General features: G+C 44.1%; 1 protein-coding gene across 5 annotated transcripts in view; it reads left to right on the top strand.

The window, feature by feature from the left end:
- The window catches only part of bahcc1 (BAH domain and coiled-coil containing 1), a 139,249-nt gene extending 121,663 nt beyond the window's left edge, over positions 1-17,586 (top strand). For all 5 annotated transcript variants that reach the window (XM_062970824.1, XM_062970826.1, XM_062970822.1 and 2 more), the window contains exons 16-28: positions 2,150-2,417; positions 3,693-3,878; positions 4,489-4,796; positions 4,998-5,099; positions 5,480-5,612; positions 6,517-6,631; positions 7,570-7,645; positions 8,869-8,977; positions 9,146-9,265; positions 9,982-10,155; positions 12,351-13,432; positions 15,597-15,833; positions 16,668-17,586. In XM_062970824.1, the coding sequence (XP_062826894.1) occupies positions 2,150-2,417; positions 3,693-3,878; positions 4,489-4,796; positions 4,998-5,099; positions 5,480-5,612; positions 6,517-6,631; positions 7,570-7,645; positions 8,869-8,977; positions 9,146-9,265; positions 9,982-10,155; positions 12,351-13,432; positions 15,597-15,833; positions 16,668-16,874 (3,117 nt within the window). In that variant the 3' untranslated portion in view covers positions 16,875-17,586. The remainder of the gene's footprint in view (positions 1-2,149; positions 2,418-3,692; positions 3,879-4,488; positions 4,797-4,997; positions 5,100-5,479; positions 5,613-6,516; positions 6,632-7,569; positions 7,646-8,868; positions 8,978-9,145; positions 9,266-9,981; positions 10,156-12,350; positions 13,433-15,596; positions 15,834-16,667) is intronic.
- Positions 17,587-22,803: the final 5,217 nt, after the last annotated feature.

Raw genomic sequence — 22,803 nt, 5'->3', positions numbered from 1 at the left:
ATTAGATGGTAACATTGCAGGAATGGATGCAGAAATGTGCACAATTGTATCACATAGAACAGGTGTCTTGTTTAATTTTGCGGGTTTCTTTACAAATCACAGAAATAGGATTACTATGGCAGATATAGGGCCCACATTACACAATTACATAATAATATAGTATGGAATTACATTTGCTGTTAAGATGTTTATTTATTTATTTATTACAACATTTATATCCCGCCCTTCTCACCCCCGAGGGGGACTCAGGGCAGCTTACAATTGAATATAAAACAGAATATATAAAAACAATCACAATTCAACAATAATATTAATTAAAACATCCATAAAAGTATAAAAATATATTCAAAGGTGCATTCCAGGTCATATTCCAGGTCTGTCAGTTCTTTGTCATGAATTCATTATAGTTACTGCTGCATCTATCGCTCGAAAGCCTGGTCCCATAGCCAGGTTTTCATTTTTTTTAAAAGACAAGAGCGAGGGGGCCTGTCTGATCTCATTAGGGAGGTCATTCCACAGACATGGGGCCACCACTGAAAAGGCCCTGTCTCTCGTCCCCACCAGTCACGCTTGCAAGGGTGGTGGAATCGAGAGCAGGGCCTCTCCTGAAGATCTTAAATTTGCAAGGTGGGTCATAGCGGGAGATACGTTCGGACAAGTAAGCTGGGCTGGAACCATTTAGCGCTTTATAGGCTAAAGCCAGCACCTTGAATTGTGCTCGGTAGCAAATTGGCAGCCAGTGCAGCTGATGTAACAGAAGAGTGGTGTGCTCCCTGTATGCTGCTCCGGTTAGCAGCCTGGCTGTCGCCCGTTGGACTAGTTGTAGCTTCTGAACAGTCTTCAAAGGCAGGCCAATGTAGAGTGTGTTGGACTAGTTGTAGCTTCTGAACAGTCTTCAAAGGCAGCCCCATGTAGAGTGTGTTGCAGTAGTCTATTCGGGATGTAACAAGAGCGTGGACCACCATGGCCAAGTCACGCTTCCCAAGGTAGAGCGCAGCTGGTACACAAGTTTTAACTGTGCGAAGGCTCCCCTAGCCACCGCTGAAACCTGAGGTTCCAGGCTCAACAATGAATCTAGGATCACCCCAAGCTAAGAACCTGCACCTTCAGGTGTAGTGTGACCCCATCCAGCACAGGTTGTAACCCTATGCTCTGTTTGCCTTTGCGGCTGACTAGCAGGACCTCTGTCTTGTCTGGATTCAATTTCAGTTTGTTGGCCCTCATCCAGTCCGACATAGGCAAGCACCAGTTCAGGACCTGGACAGCCTCCTCAGTGACAGGTGGGAAGGAGTGACAGAGCTGGACATCATCTGCGTACAGATGACACTGTACTCCGAAACTCCTGATGATCTCTCCCAGCAGCTTCATGTAGACATTAAACAACATGGGGGATAATACTGACCCCTGCGGGACCCAACAAGACAATGGTTGCGGGACCAAGCAGGTGTCCCCCAGTAACACCTTCTGGGACCGGCCCTCCAGGAATGAGTGGAGCCACTGCAAGACAGTACCTCCAAGCCCCATCCCCGCGAGGCGTCCCAGAAGGATACTGTGGTCAATGGTATCGAAGGCCGCTGAAAGGTCCAGCAGAACCAGCAGGACACACACCCCCTATCCACTTCCCAGCGTAGATCATCTACTAAGGCGACCAAGGCTGTCTCAGTACCATGTCCTGGCCTAAATCCAGACTGCGCTGGATCTAGAAAATCAATGTCTACCAAGAATCCCTGGAGTTGCGAGGCCACCATATGTTCCATGACTTTGACCAAGTAGGGGAGATTGGAAATTAGCCTGAAGTTTCCAAATTGAGTGGAGTCCAGTGATGGTTGGTCTGGTTTAAGAAGGCAATAAGTTTCCTGATCAATTTCTTCAAATGTTGAAAAGATTTCTATAAAAACGGATGGCAGTTTGTCAGCAAAAAAATAGAAGCAGGTGTAAAAGTATAGAATCCCATTTCTTGAAGGATTCAAATTAGGTTGTTGGGAATCCAAAGTTAGCTCTACTGGTAGTAGAGTCAGGTGAAATTTATCAGCCTTTTTGAATGTCCTGATTTTGGCAGGTGTCCCACAGTGAGCAGAAGGGAGAGGGAGTCTGTGCATCTTCAACTGGCAGTAATATGTTTGCTTGTACATTGTCCCTGGTTCTTTAGGAGAAGGTGCATTGCAAAAAGAGCAGCTCCCAAAGCAAGCTGGCTTCCAATGTGGTGCACAAGGTCTCCCATCTCAAGCAGAAGGTCAAGAGCAAAGGTCTGCCTACAAGCATTGGTCCATTCCGTCGGAAAGAACCTACTCAAGGTGTACGGATCCAAAAAAAGCTTTCTCGTCCTAAGAGCTCCAAAGGCTTGTCTTCTATCAAATATCCTCAGCAGGACCTTGCTAGCATGGAGGCCAAGCAAAGCACAGGAAATCCTGAAGCAGGTACTGATAGACTGAAGGAATGATATCCCCTGGTACTTTGAAAGTAAGGTTGATGGTGGTGGGAAATGTGGGGTTGATGTTAGTAACATGTTCCTATTGAAACACATTACTAAAAGCTCAGGGAAAACTGAGAGGGGAGAGTAGGCATCCTTTTGCTAGGCTCCCAGGGAGCAAAGTCCATGCTTGTCTGTTTATTGTTGCACTGCAGAAGATGAGTGTGATTAGTCTCTCCCAATTCATCAGGATGAAATCCAACAAAGCTGTTATCTTCCACTCTGACCAAGGGTTTGCGGGATAAGTGTATTTCCTGCTGGTAAGCAGAGGAAGTAGTGGAGTTTTAAAATAGCTGCACATGACAGCCTTTGCTGGGGCCACAGTGTCCGCTCCTGTTTGACTGAAGTCTTTTGGGTTTCCCTTGGAGCTCCTGGAGCATCTTATCAGGAAACCAAGACTGAGACAGGAATCCAGCTTCCACTCCCCAAAGCCAAAAGAACAAAGGTGCATTGTCAAGGGGGCAAGGACCAGGATGTAGGCACTGAGATCGGAAGGGGAATGCACAGCCTGCTCAACAGCAGGGTCAGCACAGAAAGGAGGTCATGCTCAAAAAAGAATCCCACGCATACTCAGAGCTTTTATTATTTTTTGTTAGTTTAAAAGGTTTTTACCCCATAATGAGCGTACCAGGGCAGCTTTCCCAGATGTTCTTTGGTTATGTCTTCACTGCAATTTTCCAGGCCAAAGGGTGGATGGGTGAGGAGTTATGTTTCCAGTAATAAGTGAAAACAAGGCAACCCAATACAAAGACCCAGATAAATCTTTCAAAACTACTATAGTAAAACATTTAATGAACTGCTACCTCTCAACCCTTATTTCTCAGTTCATTTTGGGATATGAGCCTTAAAAGTAATATGGTTATTGTCCTGGGTGGAGCCCCCAGATGGCGTAGTGGACTAAGTGACTTGAAGGTTGGGTTGCTGACCTGAAAGCTGCCAGGTTTGAATCCCACCTGGGGAGAGTGTGGATGAGCTCCCTCTATCAGCTCCAGCTCCATGCGGGGACATGAGAGAAGCCTCCCACAAGGATGGTAAAAACATCAAAACATCCGGGCGTCCCCTGGGCAACGTCCTTGCAGACGGCCAATTCTCTCACTCCAGAAGCAACTCCGGTTGCTCCTGACACGAAAAAAAAAAATTGTCCTGGGTATGCTTTAATGGTAGAAGGTGGGCACCATGAAATTAGTCATGAATTTCTCCTAACTCTTCTCTCTGTCCACAGATGACAATCGCCACAGAAACTATGAAAGTGATGATGGTGGTGGTGGTGATGACCTGACTAGTGACACCAGCTCTATGCTTCATATGACAGTCAGTCCTGCTGTAATTGGCCCCTCTCCTTCCTCGGTAGTGAAAATGGAAGCCAATCAGAAGGCAAAGAAGAAAAAGGAGAGGCAGGGGTTGTTAGGTAATGGAAATGTTTTGGTAAGATTGTGAATCTGCCCCAGCTGCTAAGGAGCTGGGCACTGAAACCTGCTGGGGATATGACTCAGACTCTGTCTGGTCTTCCTGTCCTCCTAGTAATTCTTTGTTGCCAAATTATTATATCTGACTCACAGCTGAGGGTGGATGAAAGCTGGCAGTTTTGTTAATTTGCAGGAAGTCCCTGGATCCCTTTTTGAGTTACAAGGAGAACCAAGAAAATCAAGTCTTACTTTTTCATGAAATAAAATATGGAAGGGCATCTGACAAGCCCAGAAGATATTAAATTACAATGCAGTTGGCCCTCCATATCTATGGATTCAATCATCTATGGCTTCTAAGGGGTACCTTATACAATGTCATTGTATATAATAGTACTTGAGTTGGCGGGGTAGAAATATCAGAAATAAATAAATAAATAAATAAATACAGGGCCTAGGAACCAAGCTTAAATAGATACCAAGTTAACATGGTCTACTTATTGATGTCATAGATCTCTTAAGATCCAGACTGCACAGTAGGAGGAAGCCCCACTGTGGTGTTTTGTCTCCCTTTGACTCCTTTATTTAATATTAAACTCTTCTGGATCTGTATAGGACCCTGCCGAATCCCCAGTCCTGAAGGCCAAGTCAAAATCAAGCAACGTCCAGTGAAGCCTGGAATAGCAAGGCTGGAAAAGGTACCTGTGTGTCGCCCAGGATCATGTGGGGGATCCAACAAGAAGAAGTTAAAGAACAAGGCCAAAGAGCTTCATTGTGGGCCTGGCACATCAGCAACAAGTGAGGGGTTCTTCTCTGGCAGTCAGGCCCGATCATTCACAATGCGGGATGATGCAGGAAAGCTCAGCAGTGAACGCCTCAAGAAAGCCACACGCAAGAGCAAAGTGCTGCAGTCAGCCCTCAGGGTGAGCAGGGACAGGGCTGCAGAACACCCTCGGGGGATTGGGATGGCCCCGTCCTTGGAACAAAGGGATCTGATAGTAGCAGGTGGGGCAGACATGTGTTAGTGGGCTTTTCTGGCCACAACTTTCAGGTCAGAAGTCCTTGAGTGTGCTGCTTCTTTTTTGGGTGTTTTATATTGATTGGCTGTTTTTTCCTCTTGGCAGAGAAAGAATGGGACATTAGCACTCTCTCCTCGCAATGCCAAATCTATCCTCAGCAAGGGCAAGAAATTGTCCAAAGTCAAGAACAAGGTGGTCAGCAAGCAGGTAGGAAATTGCAACCCACTTATACAGTGCAAAATTTGGTTAGATCAGCTCCAAAAATGACAAAAGATACATGGCTCCCTTGCTACTGCCAGATTAGGGGGCAGGAACTGGATTTCCTGGCCAAGCATAAAGGAGGCAGAGAGATAAGTCCTGCAGCTCTTCACTCCAGGCCAGCTCTTTTGATTCACTTGAAACTCCATTAATGCATATTGAATGCCATCTAGTAAGGCTCCTGGTGGTGCTGTGAATTAGGTATTGATGCAGGATGCATGAGAGCCTTAATCAGGACATTTCCACCTCAAGCATTTCATTATTTCTCATGTGCTTGTGGAGCATCCCTGTGTGCAAGGAGAAGACATGCTTTGCGTTTGCTTTTGCAGTGCAAAGGCCGGGCAGTCAGCCGGCTGATGGAGAGCTTTGCCATTGAGGATCAGTTTGAGTTTGATGACAACAGCAGCTTCTCTGAAGAGGAGGAGATGCCTCCCTCTGGTACAGAGCAAGACATAACCCCTGGTGAGTTTCTGGACCATGGCTTCTTAAACTTTTCCATTTGTGACCCCTTTTGGCCTGAGAAATTTTATGTGACCATTGGTATTTAGGTATATAAATAAAATAGGTATACAAATCAAACATTTACTAATAACAAACAAGCATTTGCAAGACTTTCTAAACAAGTTTCCTTTTTATGAAGTAGAGCTGAAGCATTTTCTGGGGAGTCCACAGTAAACACTGCATGTCGTTTGTGTAAATGTTTAGGTGGCATTTAGAAACATTTTGCTATTGTCATTTTTGGGGGACCCCAACATAGAGCTAAGGGGACCCCATTTGGGGTGCTGTAGACTATGGCAGTGCTCCAGACTACAGCTGAGCATTCTAGGATAGTGTTGGTCATGGGGTGAGGGCAGGAGTCAGCAAGGATGTGGAGAAATAAAAGCTAGTAACCACAAAGAGAAAGGCATAGAGACCAGAAGGATAATGAGGTGGGGGTAACACTAAAGATGGAGTGTGATAATGGTGTTCTGCAGTCAGACCAAGAAAAGAGAGTGGGCAGTTCTGGTTTGGACAGCTGGGAACCAAGGTGGTGCAATGAACTGCTTGGACAAATGGAAATGTTTATGAAGAGCAAACAGGCTGAGCAAATGTGGCAGAGCCCAGGATTCAAGCCTGAATTTCTCACTAAGCTCCAAAGGATGAAGAAATCTCAGGAGACTAATGAAGCCCCCAAACCAATATGCAACCCTGTTCTTTTATCTGATGCTCCCTTAAAGGGATATGAATATTAAGTAATGAATCTGTATGTCAAAGGTGGTTGGCTGCTGGGCCAACTTTTAAAAGTTTGATCTGCATCCTAGACACCAATTTTGCTGCCATAAGGAAATGGGGAGGATAATGTTAATCTCTTGCCTTGTGGTTGCAGCCCAGTCATGCACCATCCACAAGGAGGATCTCCAGGATGGACTGCGTGTGCTTATCCCCAAAGAGGACAGCCTGCTCTATGCTGGAAGTGTGAAGAGTCTGCAGCCACCAGACATGTAAGAGTCTGAATCTATTAGATGTTGTGCTTCCGAAACACAGACATGGGATACATATGCAGAGAGAGAGAGAGAGCATAGTTTCTTCTAAAAATCAAATGTCAGTGCTGATAAGAGGGTGGGCAGTTCCTTTCCTCTGCACTCCAGGAGTGTCCTTTCCAGACATTGCTTCCCCCTTTCTGCCTATGGCTTGCAGATAATTGTAGTTCCTGCTAAAGAAAGACTTAGGTATCTCTTCCTTAAAATAATTGCCCCATATGAATTGCAGATGTGCATGACTTCAGTTCAAAAGAGGGATCCATCTGTCCCACCTACAGTCACAAGTGAGCTACATTTTGTCTCCGGTGGATGCAGACAAAGTGCCTCCCCACCACCTACCCCCACAGATCCTATGTCAAAGAGCCCATATGGTTTAGAGCATAGTGAGTTGCATTTGAGATATTTGTATTTGGGGACTTCTTCTTATAAGAATCTTATATGTCATGGCCAAATCTTTCATCCATCTGTAAAACTGAAATGTAACTTTGCATTAAAACAAGAAATGTGTGCATTTTAAAATTTGCTTCCTTAAAGTAAGCGTTATTATGAGTTGTGAATAAGCGTCATTGACTATAGTGAGAGTGACTTTGTGCACGTACCCCTGGGATTCTGCTGTTAACCACTGTGGTAGCTTTTCTTCTGTTCCCAAACTAAGCTCTCAGCACTTCCTCAAAACGAGCACCTAGTGCTCTTTGCCACATATCTTACTGGCTTTCTGAAGTATACAATGAATACCTTGCACTCCCACTGGACTGAAACACAAGTTCTCTGTTCTCTCTGCTGCAGCCTGAGAGCTGAATGCCCCATTTCACATCTATCAAAATTAGCCAGACTGAGTTTTCCAGTCTTAGACATCTTCAGCCATGTAAATCCTTGTCATTGTTCTGCCTCTCCTGTAGCTACAGCATCGTCATTGAGGGAGAGCGGGGGAACCGGCAGAGGATCTATTCCCAGGAGCAGCTGCTGCAGGAGGCGGTGAGTCCCAGTAGATCATGGCCTGGGATTAATCAGGCCTGCTTAGGCAGTTGAGGGTGGAGAAGCTGGGCTGCTAATGCAGATGGGAACAATACCAGTGGGACTTTCCTATGGGGCAGGGAGCATGAAGTACTACTCCCCCGTGGAAATGTGCAAGCACAAGCTGGCAAAGAATATGAGACAGAAGATTTTTGATGAGACAAGCAAGGTACACTTGGAAGGCCCAGGTCTTCTGGATATGGAAGCTTAAGGTGGCATGATTATGGGTCAGAGAGGGCAAGGTGAATTCAGGAGCATGTTGGCCTGGTGTTCGTGTGCTTATTCCTTATTCAGTATTTGTACCATGGTAGGCATTGTATGCTGTATTGGGCATCTACCAACCTCACAACTATTGTAGATCCTGTATGTAGCTTCTTGCTTTCAGTGCAGATGTTCTGAGTGATCATTATTCTTCCCTTTTTTTTAGGGATAATTGGATATTTTACAGGACAAAACTGGGCATATGGAGGGAAGGTCATTGCTCCAATTTCTCATTATCAGAGGAGTCCTTGAAGGGGCAGTCTTAGTTTATTCTTGTGCTTTAGCCAGATTTCTTCTACCAGAATCAGTGCTGGTAGAATTCAATGATGGGGACACAACCAGATTAATAAAACCCAAAGCACCATCAACTTTTTACTAAAAACAGACCATGCAGAATTGTATATTTGGAAAATCAGTTGCTATTATAAGCAGTATTTTATTCTAACCCAACCCAGCCCTTTACAGCAGGGGTGGGAATCATGTGGTCTTCCAGGTATGGTTGGACTTCAGCCTCTAGTCCTCTGCATGTGTTCAGGCAGAGCTGCTGGAGTATGTCCAACAATCTCTGATGCACAACATGGTCCCAACCTCTGTCTAAGAGGATATGCAGTACTTACAGTTTGGAAAGCAGGGGGTTTTGTAGCTGGAGCAAATGGTGCCATTCATTGGTAAGGTGCAAGAATAAGAGTACATTACTGATGACCACGAGAGGAATCCATATTATCAAGAAAATATGGATGCCCTCCTGCCACCTGAACTCTAAATTTATATTACTTTATGTACAAATTTAGCAATATCCATCATTGCCTGATGACATAAAACATGCCCACACTTGGCTAAACAAATAGTGTCAGTAGTGTTTCCAATGCCTAGTTAAGAGCATGGTGGACCATTTGCCAACCAGGGCTCTTTGTTTTTTCCAGGTTCTGGATGTGCAGCCACAATCAAGTCACAACCTACCACCTGGCACCCGAGTGTGTGCTTACTGGAGCCAGAAGTCACGCTGCCTCTACCCAGGGAATGTTATCCGAGGTGAGCCAGGCCAGCCAATAGCCATCCCAAGGTGTGGGAGGGGAGGATGAGAATATAGTGACTAACTACCAGTAAGTCACTGAGACAGAGTTTATCTCATGCCAGCCACAGAACTGACCTGAAGGATATCCCTCTATTGCCAAGGTTGTGACCATTTCTGCCCCACAGGTTCCTCAAGTGATGAAGAAGATGATGCAGACTCAGTGCTGGTAGAATTTGATGATGGGGACACAGGCCACATTGCAGTGTCCAATATTCGCATGTTGCCACCAGACTTCAAAATCCAATGTAAGTATCTTTGGATGAAATTAATTCTAAGCCATTGGCACCTGATGTGAGTTATTTTGTCCAAAATATCCCACCGCTTTGAGCACTTTAGGGGAAAACATCATTCACAATGGACCCCCTTCTAAGAAGAAAAGTCCTTGTAACAATCAGCATCACGTTTGCTCAGCATCTTCTGCTTGGGATCTTTTTGGATTTCTCTGTTGCTTAGTTCAAGATCATTGTTCCTTTTTTTCAAGAAAATGCTACATTTTCTGTATTACAATGTGAGATAGGTTCTGCCTGTGTGGGGGAAATCATGCAAATATTGGCAAGAAACAGGACCGGCCCGAGGAAATTCAAAGGGGTACGCAAATATATTTTTGCGCCCCCTCCCCTGCGCCGCAGGAGGCGAGGCCAGGACTGGCCCCGCCTCCCATGCCCTAACCCCGCCTCCCACGCCGGGCGGCCACGCCTCCCGCGGCACGGGCGGCGTGGAAGGCGGGGCTAGGGTGCGCGGCGCGGGAGGCAGGGCCAGACGTCACACGGCCCCACCTCCGCCAGGTGTGGCCCTGCCTCCCAGGGGCTCAATAGCGCCCCTGGGAAGGTGGCGCCCAATGCGGGGGCGTGGCCAGCGTGCCGTGTTGGGCTGGGCCTGGCAAGAAAGCAATGGATGATTAGGTAGACATCACCACCTTGATCTGTTGAGAGACTTCTGAGTCCCTTTTCTCTCTTGGTAGGCACAGAACCTTCGCCTGCACTGCTGGTCTCAACTTCCTGCCGACGTAACAAGAGATCTTCCAGTGATGTTCCCCATTCCAGTGAGCCAGCCCTAAGCCTCTGTGCTGAGGGGCGTGATGTGTCCGAGTCAACCAAAAGCACTGGAAAAAAGGCTATCAGCAAAGAAAAGCCTGGTAAGGAACTTTCTGTTGCTCTCTCTTGCTGGCCTTTGTTCAAGGAACTGAAGGATTATCCTTTTTTTATCCTTGCAATAATCCTGTGGGCTTGCCAGTAAGTGCTCTGTGTGGTCATGGTCCGAAATTTCATTTCATCCTACGTTTGTATATCACTTTTTAACTTTGCCACTTTAAAGCAGCTTTTTGTCAGTAGAAAAAACAAATCTTAACATCCTATAACAATCCAGTTCAGTGATTTATTTTATATATAGTATTACAGTAGAGTCTCACTTATCCAACGCTCACTTATCCAACGTTCTGGATTATCCAACGCATTTTTGTAGTCAATGTTTTCAATACATCATGATATTTTGGTGCTAAATTCGTAAATACAGTATTTACTACATAGCATTACTGCGAATTGAACTACTTTTTCTGTCAAATTTGTTGTATAACATGATGTTTTGGTGCTTAATTTGTAAAATCATAACCTATTTTGATGTTTAATAGGCTTTTTTCTTAATATCTCCTTATTATCCAACATATTCGCTTATCCAACGTTCTGCCGGCCCGTTTATGTTGGATAAGTGAGACTCTACTGTATAAGATAATATATTTTTAAAATCAGGAAATAATTAAATCTCTCCCCAAGATCATGGTAAGTGATTAAATAATTATAAACAACCAATGTGAAAATTAGGGCACAATGCACAAAATAATATAGAGCATGTAAAAAAAAATCAACTCGACAACAATATAAAAATAGAAAATCAGATATATATTTAGCTCCTTCCCCTGGTCCAGATCCAATAGCCTTTTTACTGTGCCAGAAAAAACAGTCACTGTCAGCTCTGGACTAGCAGTGCTGAAACCCTCAGTATATAATGATATTATAGATGGTGGTCTGAGGAAAGTATTGATAGAGAAGCTCAAGCTAAACAATCGAGAGGCCTAAAAAACAACAGTAATATAGGAGAAGGATAGACGAAGCTGTAAAAGGGACCAGATTTGTACATGAATTTGTAAACTCTGAATCAGATACGTTACTGTTTCTCAGGATGTAGTTGTTTAGAGAACAATATAATGCACATTTGAAATGAATTAGGCTTTGTTGTTTGCTGATGTCACTGCAAGCAAATTAAGCTCATTTAGAGTGATGGCAGTATTTCGTATATTGGCCACGTAGGAGATCCTTGCCTGTTGAGTATTATTCTGACAAAACTGATTCTTCTACAGGTTTTTTGCAATGATCAGTTTAAAAAATTCACCCAAAGATGAGAGCTTCTTTTGATTTTGACAAACTCTTTCACAAAACAGGACCTTCCTTTTGGCAAAATATCAAAATAAACTATTTTGAAGTTTGTTTTGACATGTCAGGATAATAGAAACTGTTTACAAGTCATGTATAGCTCCTGGGCTCCTCATGAAATCCCAAACAATAGGCAGGGTAAATGGATAATGCTGCATTTTGACTACTGGCAGCTGTTGCCTCCTATCCTTTGTCATCATGTTACTACTGGCAAGATTGGCAGAAATTGTTTGACAATGTCTGAGTTCAGATACTTACAGATCTACAGCACATGTTGAACTTTGATGCCTATCATCTTTGAAACAAACGAGAAATCTTACTTCAGAAATGTAAGAATTTTAACTTGAGAACTGAGCTGCTCAGTTCAGGCAGGAGGAAAACTGACTGCTGAAAGGAGACCGCAGATCTAAACTTGCAAATGGAGAGGCTGCGTGATCAGTAAAATCTGCTGATTAGTTGCAGAGTACAAGATAAAGAAGAAGTTGCTTAGAAATTATATAGTCTATTTTGTGAACTGCATGTGGACAGTTCACAAAATATCCTACTCCCTGCTCCCAATTGCACCTGGAAAAATTGTCATCTTGGCACACAAAAAAGTTTGTTAAAACAGTACAAACACCTTTTGCGGGGTTCTAAAATGCTATTTTGTGGGGCTTCCCATTCCCAAACAGCCAAAATAATCCTACATTCCAAGTGGTCCGACAAGTGACAGGAAGCGCAGACCATTACTTCCAGATTCCCAAACTGGCTGTTGCAACAACATCCAATGACTATCCAGAGGTCTAAGGGAGCTGAAAGTGAGCCAGTGCAGCTCTCAGGCTTCGGGAAGTGCCCACCCTGATATAGGTAGGTTAGATCCAGATTTGAAACACAGTATTTATCTGACTTTCCCTTTTCTCAACAGGTAAATCAGACATGCTGCATTCAAGTTCAAAAGCTCTGCCAGGAGATCACTTCCTAGGCCGCCGTGCAACACCCCTGTTGAGCTGGTCAGCCATGGCTCAGAGCAAGCGCAAGGCATCCAGCAAGAGCACAGTCATGAGGCAGAACCTCTTTCAGCTCAATGGTAGCAGCAAAAAGTTGCGTGCCAAAGAGGTTCTCTTCCCAGTCCATACTGTGGCTGCCCCTATCTTTGGCAATGGCTTTGGATCTGACTCTTTCAGCCGCATCGCCAACTCCTACTCAGCTTTTGGAAGCGCTGGCCTGGTTCTGCCATGTGCCCAGAAGCTATTGCGTGCCAAGAAGGCTGAGCGGCTAGACATGGAGGTGGGCAAGGGAGGGCGTCGGAAAATGGGTGGTGAATATCTGGTCAAGCTGGATCACGAGGGTGTGACTTCACCCAAGAACAAAAACTGCAAGGCTTTGCTAATGAGTGACAAGGATTTTGGGTCACTATCTGGCCATGGCTACCCTCATCCAGCCTTGGGGATCAAGGAGAAGAAGAGTACGTTGCCTATGGGGTTAGCATTACGCAAGTACACTGGTCAAACAGAGTATGGGTTACACTGTGACAGTGACTGTCATAGCTCTTACTCCGACATGGATGAAGATGAGGTGGATGAACTGAGAGGCAGTGTCCCCTCTCGGTTCCTGACGCGCCTTTCTGTCTCTTCCTCTTCTTCGGGATCATCCACCTCCTCCAGCTCTGGCTCAGGCTCCACCTCCAGCCTCTGTTCCTCGGACAATGAGGATTCATCATACAGTTCTGATGATGAGGATCCCACATTGCTGGTGCAGACCTGTCTCACGCACCCCGTTCCAGCCCTGCTGGCTCAATCTGAAGCCCTGCGTTCAAAGAACAACACCCTACAGAGGTGCTTTGGCACCAGTGCCAAGAGCAAACTCAGGCGCAAGGAGGCCCTGAGTTTCTCTAAAGCCAAAGAGTTCGCCCGCCGGCAGCGACTGCCCTCGGTGGAAAACCGGCCAAAGATTTCTGCTTTCCTGCCAGCGCGCCAGCTCTGGAAATGGTCTGGGAATCCCACACAGGTATGGAAAGTGGCTGGGAATCAAACAAAGACTATTATTTCGGGGAGGGAATTGCCATTTAAAAAGGATCCCCTGTGGTGTGACTAGACCACATTGTGCGAGAGAAGGAAAATGGTTTGCATTTGCTTTGCTTGCATACTAACATATTGAATGAGCTAGTGTGAGAGAGCCAGGAGGAAATGCTGGAAGGAAGTATGGTTATTAATCCCAGCCATTTTGTGCCTTTGGCCAAGAGGATAGCATAAACATGGGAAGGTTCATCCCCTCTTTGGGCTGTTTTCCTGCCCCTAGTCAAAACGGAAAGGCTAAATTTCCCTTTCTCTGGGTTGTGACAAAAGAACTGTGAATTCCTGTTTCCGTACAAATGTAAGGCTAACAAAACAGAATACTAACATTTCAGCGGCATGTTTTAAACACTTAAAGCAACCAGACCTGCTTATCCCATACTTGGGACCGGCCTACAAGACTGCTGCAGGGATTATCTGAGCATCACAAAATTTGGACTTCATTTTTCTGGAATGCACTGGTAGAAGCCAATCTCTATGGATAGTGGACATTATGGTCATGTTTGAATGGTTGGAATTCAACATGATAAACTGAGACAGAAATTAACCTTGTGTCCCTGTACATAGGCTATATTTTCCTATTAAATCCCTACTGGGGACCTGCTTGTTGGCTTTAGACTATTCCAGGATGTGATGACAATTTCAAACTATGGCTTCATATCCTGGGTTGTTTTGAAGCCATTAACAATAGTTTCCTCTTTCCATTGTAAAAAGAAACTACATTTGCTCCTCCAATCCTACATATTCTGTATCCATTGATTCAACCATCCATGGCTTTAAAATATTTTTTCCTTGATTTTGCCATATAGTATATGGAATGCAATTTTATCACACCGTTGTTTAAAGGGACTTCAGCATCCATGGATTTTGGTATCCACGGGGATCCTGGAACCAATCCCCAATAGATACTAAGGGTCCACTGGATGATAATGGGGGACTTGTTTACTTACTTTGAAGGGAGGAGTGAGCCAACACTATATTGGGACACAAGGACAAGCATCTTGTATGGGCCAGCACAACATAATAAATCTGCATGTAGAGTTTAGCTACATGAGGCCATTCAAAGCTCCCCAGACTTACAGTAGCATTGCTGTAGCCTCCCCTGGCCATTCTGTGCCTTTTGGAAACTGAGGTACTGGTGGGGGGAACTGCAGAAGTGTCTAGCCATATCCCAGTAACCAGACATGTAAATGACTTACTGAGGTCCACTAGGGTCCTCCAACAGTCTCAGCACGTGATGTAGTCATGTCTCATCTGGCCACAGTATATAGCTATATCCCTCCCCAGTCTCCATCAGGCATGAAATAAATCCAAGGTAGGGGCTCTGGTTGTTAAGCAAAAGAACTAACAAGACAGAGGTGTAAGGCTGACTTACGTCCACTTACACCACTAACAGGATGCCATCCGAAGATGAGTTTGTATCTTGGCGTATTATTCTGTAATACAATTGTCCAAAGATGGCCTGTGTCTTATTAGCTGGCATTCAGTATTTCCAGATGCTTTACATAAGAATTTTGCAACAGTTGCAAAATCTATAAATGTTTCCATAACTGGTGGGATTCTAGCAGAGGTTTCATAAGTAGCAGCTTTCCATGAGTCAGTTTTCTGGATATGGAAGGAGGGCAAATAGGACAGGGAGTCTAACTAGCACTGGTAAGTATTGGGAGGGGGTCAAGCTCCTTACACTTTAGCACAGCTGGTATTAGGCTATTGCCATTGAGGCACCGGCCGTGATCTGCACCTCTAATTTCTTGTCTGTAGTCCCTGCCAATAAGCTTGCATGGACACTAGAACAAGAATAGACAAGTCATTTGATAAACGCATTTTGCTTTATGGTTCTCTTCTCTTCTCCTCAAGCAGAAAACCAACAGGGCTTTTCCCTGGAGCAGAGTTTCTGTGTTTTGCTAGCGAGTGGCCCCCAGTTAAGCTCAGTTGCCATAGGCTTCGAAGGGCATATTCAGCTGTTGACAGTCTGATGGCTTTGTTTCCATGGCAACAATCAGAATCCCTTGATTAAGGTCCAGGAGGAAGGAGGGACCTCATGTGCCATGCAAGCCCCTGTTTGCTCTGGCTTAGCATGATCTGTCTCTTTCCTACAGCGCCGTGGCATGAAGGGGAAAGCACGGAAATTGTTCTACAAGGCCATTGTACGGGGCAAGGAGACTCTGCGCATCGGCGACTGTGCTGTTTTCCTGTCCGCGGGCCGACCCCATCTGCCATACATTGGCCGCATTGAGAGCATGTGGGAGTCCTGGGGCAGCAACATGGTTGTCAAAGTGAAATGGTTCTACCATCCTGAAGAGACCAAGCTGGGCAAGCGACACAGCGATGGCAAGGTGAGTGGCCAGGCCAAACAGCGGAAGGAGTAAAATCTTGACCAGAGTTGGATAGATAGATAGATAGATAGATAGATAGATAGATAGATAGATAGATAGATAGATTTAAAATGAGTGACCAATGAGACAAAAAGAGGTGGGATGTGGGATCTGGACGAACGCACAGTAAGCTAGAGCAAAAGTCAACAGATGATGGACCAGTACCTACTGACAGGTCATTATATGATTGGTACAGGACTTTGATGGCTTTAAAAGGGAGCTGCAAAAATATATGGAGGATAAATCCTGCAATGGCTACTAGTCATGCTGATTGTATCTTATCTTCAAAACAGACAGCACTAGCTACTCAGGAATGTTAGCATATCCTCCTTTTGGATTGCCCAGAGGCAATGCCTTATAGGCACAAAATGCTAAACTAGAATTAGGCCTGTAGTCTGATCTAGCAGGTGTATTATGTGAAATGTGGTAGATCTTCTCTAATCATGCCTGTCCTCAGATCTTCGCAAGGGCTTGCCCTGGTTTCTGCTGATTATCTTTGTCCTTTAATAATTTAGGGTGCATGTGCACAGGAGAATTAATGCAATTTGACACCAGCCATGGCTCAATATTAAGAGTTGCAGTTTTATAAGGTGCCTAGCATTCTCAACCAGATTGCTGGTGCTTCACAAAGCTACAAATCATAGAATTCTATAGCATCAAGTCATAGCAGTTGTGATGTCAGACTCCATTAATTCTACAGTGAAAATACACTTGGAGTCTTGTGCTCATATTTAGCAGTTATATTCTTAAACCCAGTGCTGAGATGCCATGTTCTGACTTCTGACCTTCTTGCAGAACGCGCTGTACCAGTCATGCCATGAGGATGAGAATGATGTCCAGACCATCTCACACAAATGCCAAGTGGTTGAACGTGAACACTACGAGCAGCTGACACGCAGCAAAAAATACCAGGACCGGCAAGACCTCTACTACCTGGCGGGGAGTTATGACCCCACAACAGGACGGCTTGTGACTGCAGATGGTGTGCCCATCCTGTGCTGAGACTGCAAAAAACAGCCTCTGCTCCAGGGCCAGAAAATGGCTAGGGTGGGTGGGAAGAGGGGCAAGGGACAGTGGAAGGACTTCTCGTGCCACTTCCTGGAAGTTGGATGTAAGGCCCTGAAATATGCAAGGTGCCCAGCTTTGCCATGCCCGGGGTTGCAGGCTGATCCCGGCTCCCCACACAGCTCTGTACAGATTTGAATCCAAGCCATACTTTCCCTAGTACCTCTGACTGTTTGCCGCAGGCCAAACACAAATCAGGTTACCGCTCTATTTATTTCGTGTGTAAATAATGTATTTCTGATGGGAAGTTTTATGGAAAAGGAACAAACAAGACAAAAAAAGACCGGTTGGTGGAAGGGAAGGGAGGGGAGGGTTATTTGATGGTTTTTATTTTGTGTTCAATGCACTGTTTTCCCTCCAGCTTAGCTGGGGGTATGGATGCCAGGCAAGTGTGTAAATATAGAAGGGGCACTTGAATGATGTAGCAGCGCAGGCTCCAAAGACTCCGCTGACTTCACAGGACTGTGTACTAGACTTGCCTCACCCGTCCCCTCCTACCCTTTTTTATTATTATTATTGTTATTATTATTGTTGTTATTATTATTAATTATTATTATTGTTATTCTAATGATAATTATTCTGACAATGTCTGCAGATGTTAATATGCTCCTGGTTAAAGAGAAGATTATATATATTATTATAAAAGCAGGATCTTGCATTGTGGTCTCCATCTATTTCAAAACTCATAGACTTGCTGCCAGTCATTGTAGTCCAGAAGTGGGAGATGTGGCCTGCAGGCCCAAGTGGATCTGGTTGTTGTTTTTGCAGTCTCTTTTATTTTTAAAAAAATGAGGTGGGTTTTTCCCTCTAATTCCACTTCCACAGGCTTTCAGGTGCAGCAAGTTGAGCTGCTTAAAAAAGGTAAAGGTTTCCCTTGACATTAAGTCCAGTCATGTCTGACTCTGGGGGTTGGTGCTCATCTCCATTTCTAAGCCGAAGAGCCGGCGTTGTCCATAGACACCTCCAAGGTCATGTGGCCGGCATGACTGCATGGAGCGCCGTTACCTTCCCGCCGGAGCGGTACCTATTGATCTACTCACATTGCTTAAAGCCCCACAAATCTGCCTTTTAACCCAGAAATTGAAAATAGATGCAGTCTCTGGTTGTGATTTTTCAGGTACTGCAAACCTTTGCAGGGGTTTATTTTGCCCCTTCAATACACAATGACTGGCCATCCAGAGTGCAAATATTTTGGGGGCTGCAACTTTTATAATCTCTCAATATTCACTATGAGCAAGGATTTATAAACTAAAAACACTGGAAGACCCCTGTTGCTCACCCCTTGGGTAAACAGTACTAAGACAGATAGAGCAAAGGTCTGACTAAATGCAAAGAAGTTTCTTATTATTCCTTTAGAGAATCACTGGAATAATTGAATAATAATACACCCAGTCCTCCACATTTACTGGAATTAGGAGGAGCCACGGTGGCACAATGGGCTAAACCCTTGTGCTTGCTGAACTGCTGACCTGAAGGTTGGGTTGCTGACTAAAAGAGCGCCAGTTCAAATATGCAGGATGGGGTGAGCTCCCATCTGTCAGCTCTAGCATGCAGGGACATGAGAGAAGCCTCCCAGGAACACATCCAGGCGTCCCGTGGGCATCGTCTGTAGATGGCCAATTTTCCCACACTAGTAGCAATTTGCAGTATGTTCTCAAGTTGCTTCTGACACAATTTAAAAAAACTAGAATTAGGGATGTAGATCCTCTAAAACAGTGGTTCTCAACCTGTGGGTCCCTAGATGTCTTGGCCTCCAACTCCCAGAAATCCTTACAGTTGGTAAACTGCCAGGGATTTCTGGGAGTTGTAGGCCAAAACACCTGGGTACCCACAGGTTGAGAACCACTGCTCTAAAAGCTGAAAACCCATTTAAAAAGCTAGTATTTTTTACCTGAGAGAACACTGCTCCGAGACCCTGTAGGTCCTCCAGCATGACTCTATGGTCACATTCTACTATAACAGTGGTTCTCATCCTATGGATCCCCAGATGTCTTGGCCTCCAACTCCCAGAAATCCTTACAGTTGGTAAACTGACTGGAATTTCTGGGAGTTGTAGGCCAAAACACCTGGGTCCCCACAGGTTGAGAACCACTGTATTAGAAGCTGACCATAAAACCACGCTGGAAGACCTAGAGATTCCTAGAAAAAAAATTCAAACAAATCCATGTAAGGGGAGGTCCAACTTTACATTAACAATATTTCATCCATTCATCTAATTCATTTCAATGGAACTTGAACACGAGAAACTTGTACTTCTCATGTACCAAGATTTAGTGAAAACTGGGAGTTGAATGTACTTGGCTGTGCCAGATTGTGTGCCTAGATAGATAGGATAATAGATTGATCTCTATGAGTTGGCCTTGTAGCATACACTTTTAGATGGCAAATGCATGGCACATGATTTTTCAGTGTTTTTATCTGAAAAATAAGTAGGCTACTATACTACAAGAAGAATTCTTTCAACCAAGCTTCCTGAACAGGTTACCAAGAAATGGCGACACAACTGAGATAGTTCAGAATAATGTTAAGAACACTTTTTGTAATGCGGGACAAGTCATCTAAACAACTTCTGACTTGCCAATCTGAATGTATCCCACCTGTATTATGAACGAATATGCTTCTTGGTGATTTCCTGATTCTGCGGGCATAGTAAAACAAGAAACTTTAAGGCACCCATTGAGGTTTACTATTGGGACTCTGCCTCCCCCCCCCCCCCCAGGTGGAGTGGGACCAGTTTTGACTTGCAAACCCATGACTTGACATAGAATCCAAAATGGACTTTGCTACCATTTTTAATTTCTTGACCCACTTTAAGCAAAGATCCATGAGTGCTTTCATTCACAAAGAGAACACTGACAAAGAATATATAGCCGCAGAGGTGTATTTCATGCCACAGTCGTTCTTCCCTTAGACTGACAGGGTGCCCTGTAACACATCTATCCCTCACCCCCCAGTAGTCCAACTTACATCTGACATCTGTCTTTTCCCTTTTCGGTGTCCTCCCAGTCAACCTAATTCTCTCTGTAACTTGCATCTCCCATCCTTGCATCATTATTACTAATTTCTGATTAAGGCAAGGGCGATATCCAATAATCCAAAGAACAAGTCTGTCTTTCAAAAAGAGTACAGAGGATCCTATGTTTCTCCTCCTGGGATAATCTTGGCTACTTCAAAAGCGTCATCGTTTGACCCTTACTCTTCCTGCTGGGGTTGAAACTGACACAAGCCCTTTAAGTTCAGTGCTTTGGAAGGACTTTATTCTTAGCTCTCATTAATGCAGCATGCTGCGTTTCTAAGAAATCTTCTGCAGTAGGTCTCTTGTTCCCCTAAAAGATTCAGCTGTTGCATTTTTGCATACTCTAACAGCTGTTGTAAAGTACAGTAGTCCTTTAACAGCTGTATAGAGTAGCACTGAGAACCCTTTTCCCTCAGAATTGCTTCTGTCTACAGAGTTCATCTTTCACGTTCCCATCAGGTTACTCTGTCATTTAAATTTGCATTCATTGCTGCCCAGTTGAAGTTATTTCTGATGGCTTGTACCTCATGTGATGTCAGCAGCTCAGGCTTTTCTTCTGAAAGGAGTTTCAGAGTATGTTGTATTTTTTAAAAATGAAGTGGTGATTTAGAACCAAAACGAAAGTTTCCTATGCACTATTCATCCTCTCCATCTTTTAGTCATTGATTCAAGTTGCCATAAACAAGAGATTCACATTACCAATTTTCTCAGCACACAATGAATTTGCATTAGGATCTGCTACCTATATGTGTCAGTTCACAATTCAGAATCCTACCTAATTATTAAATGAGCATTTTGACCCAATGGAGGACCAGAAAGCCTCTGGGTCTCCTCTAATTGCCACCTTTGACTTTGTGAATGTCTGCATCACTTGCTTTGTTCTTGTCGCTCTTGTGTTTGTTTCATATTCTGAAAAGGCTTTCAAAATGTCTTCTAAAACGTCATAACATCAAAAACAAGTAATATTTCTGAGAACAATACACAATACTCAGTATTACAATCATAATTTAAAACAGCAAAGTTTCAAATGTCTTAAAGCAGCAAATCATTAAGCACCAAAAGCTTGCTAAACAATAAAAAAATGTCCAATAGATCTTAAAAGCAGAGAGAAGGGGGTTTTGCTAGGAGGACATACTGTAGCTTTGACTCCATTGACAAAATGAATCCAACATTTGTTCCCACTGTCGAATTTCTTGTAAGGATAGGATGGAATATAGCTGTTCTAAAATTAATCTTAATTATTGAGCAGCTTCATACGGATGCAGGGGATTCTTGAGCTAATCTGGTCTTACTTAGCTGATAAATACACCTCTGCATACATAAATCCATTGAGTGGCCCCACAAAGCAGAGAGTGGAAGAGGTTTCTAAATGCATTCCTCATCCAGGGTTCTATGTGTCCTTGGGCCAGCCCTGGTTATACTGACACAGACACAGTTTCTCCTGTTAATGAGGCCAAGGCAGTGGCAGCTGGGATGGACGGAAGGCTTTTCATCAGGCACTGGGGCCAGAGCATGTTGGAGTTGTCTGTCTGCTCAACTCTCTCAGATGCACATATTTTCATTTATGAAGAGCCTACAATATAGTATTTTGTGACATTTTGTTCAATCTATATAAAAGTAGAAGCCTTTCGAAGTTTAAATAAGGACATCTGCCAGTCCTATAAAGGGCAATCCTTTCAATCTGCAAACAAGAGACTTCCCTTACTATAAGAGAGACCTAGTGACCATTGGTTTATGGCACATGGGGGAAGTGTGACCCCAGGCCCCTACTTTTTATATAAACCTGTGGGTCCCATGGATGAATTATGGCATGCCTGAACTGCCTGGAGAAATTTTTGCCTGCAACTCCTCCTTGCTTTCTGATCCAGCAGAATGATAGATGTCCTTCATATTTTTCTTGCAGTTAGGATGTAGGTCTAGCTAATAAGCAAAAACTGTGCCACTAGTATCCCAAGGATACATTTTAAAGAGAACTTATGCCTAAGTAAAGGAGCAAAATTAATTACTTTAGTCTTTTCTTTTCAGAATGAACATATATCAATGCTTTCAACAATCATATAAAATTCAAATTAGCATAAACTTTGATTCACATGCAACAACGTAAATATTTATTTTGCCATAGCTGGGAAGAGTCTCATATGCTGAGATTTTAAAAGGTGTGATCCTATGTGCTAATACACACACACACACACATATTCCTATTCATGAAAATAGTATGAACTCTGCTGAGCAATGTGGTAAGCTCAGGGGAGGAGTTAGATACATAAAGAATTGAGATGAGGGGCTTGTTTCATGGAGGCCAGGGATAAAATGCCAGTCTACCCTAGGACTATATGCCAAGATGCCCCCCTCCCACAATACTGTGCTGCCAAATTGTATTGGTTTTGCAGAATTACAAAAGATAGCAGTGAAACAGATCTTATCCTAAGCCTTTCTTTAGCAATATTTATGCAATGGACCATGCACAAGCTATTCCTGATTTCTTGTTCTGCTTTCAGAACTAATTCAGCTCTGTTTAGTGGCCCCCTCAGCTTGGCACCATGGTAAACCACCCAACCTACAAACCCCAAAGGCCAGCCATCACTACTCATACTCTTAAAGCAGCATATGAATATTAGTCCACCAGCTTTTATGAGTCGATCATTTCCCCATTACTGTTTGAAAGCCGTGGTGCAAATGTCCTGGTTTCAGTGTGGTGTCCCTCCTCTAAAAACTTGACAGTTTCACAGAATTGCTGATAGCCAAGTAGAGTTGCAAGACCCCTTTCTGGATTTTTTGGGTCTATCTACTAGGATCACCATACTTTTTGTAACAAGACTGCTGCATTTTTTGCTCTATAGAAAACTGAAA

Source organism: Anolis carolinensis, chromosome 2 (assembly GCF_035594765.1).
Source record: "Anolis carolinensis isolate JA03-04 chromosome 2, rAnoCar3.1.pri, whole genome shotgun sequence".
Classification (NCBI taxonomy): Eukaryota; Metazoa; Chordata; class Lepidosauria; order Squamata; family Dactyloidae; genus Anolis; species Anolis carolinensis.
This window is presented reverse-complemented; position numbering and strand designations above follow the sequence as displayed.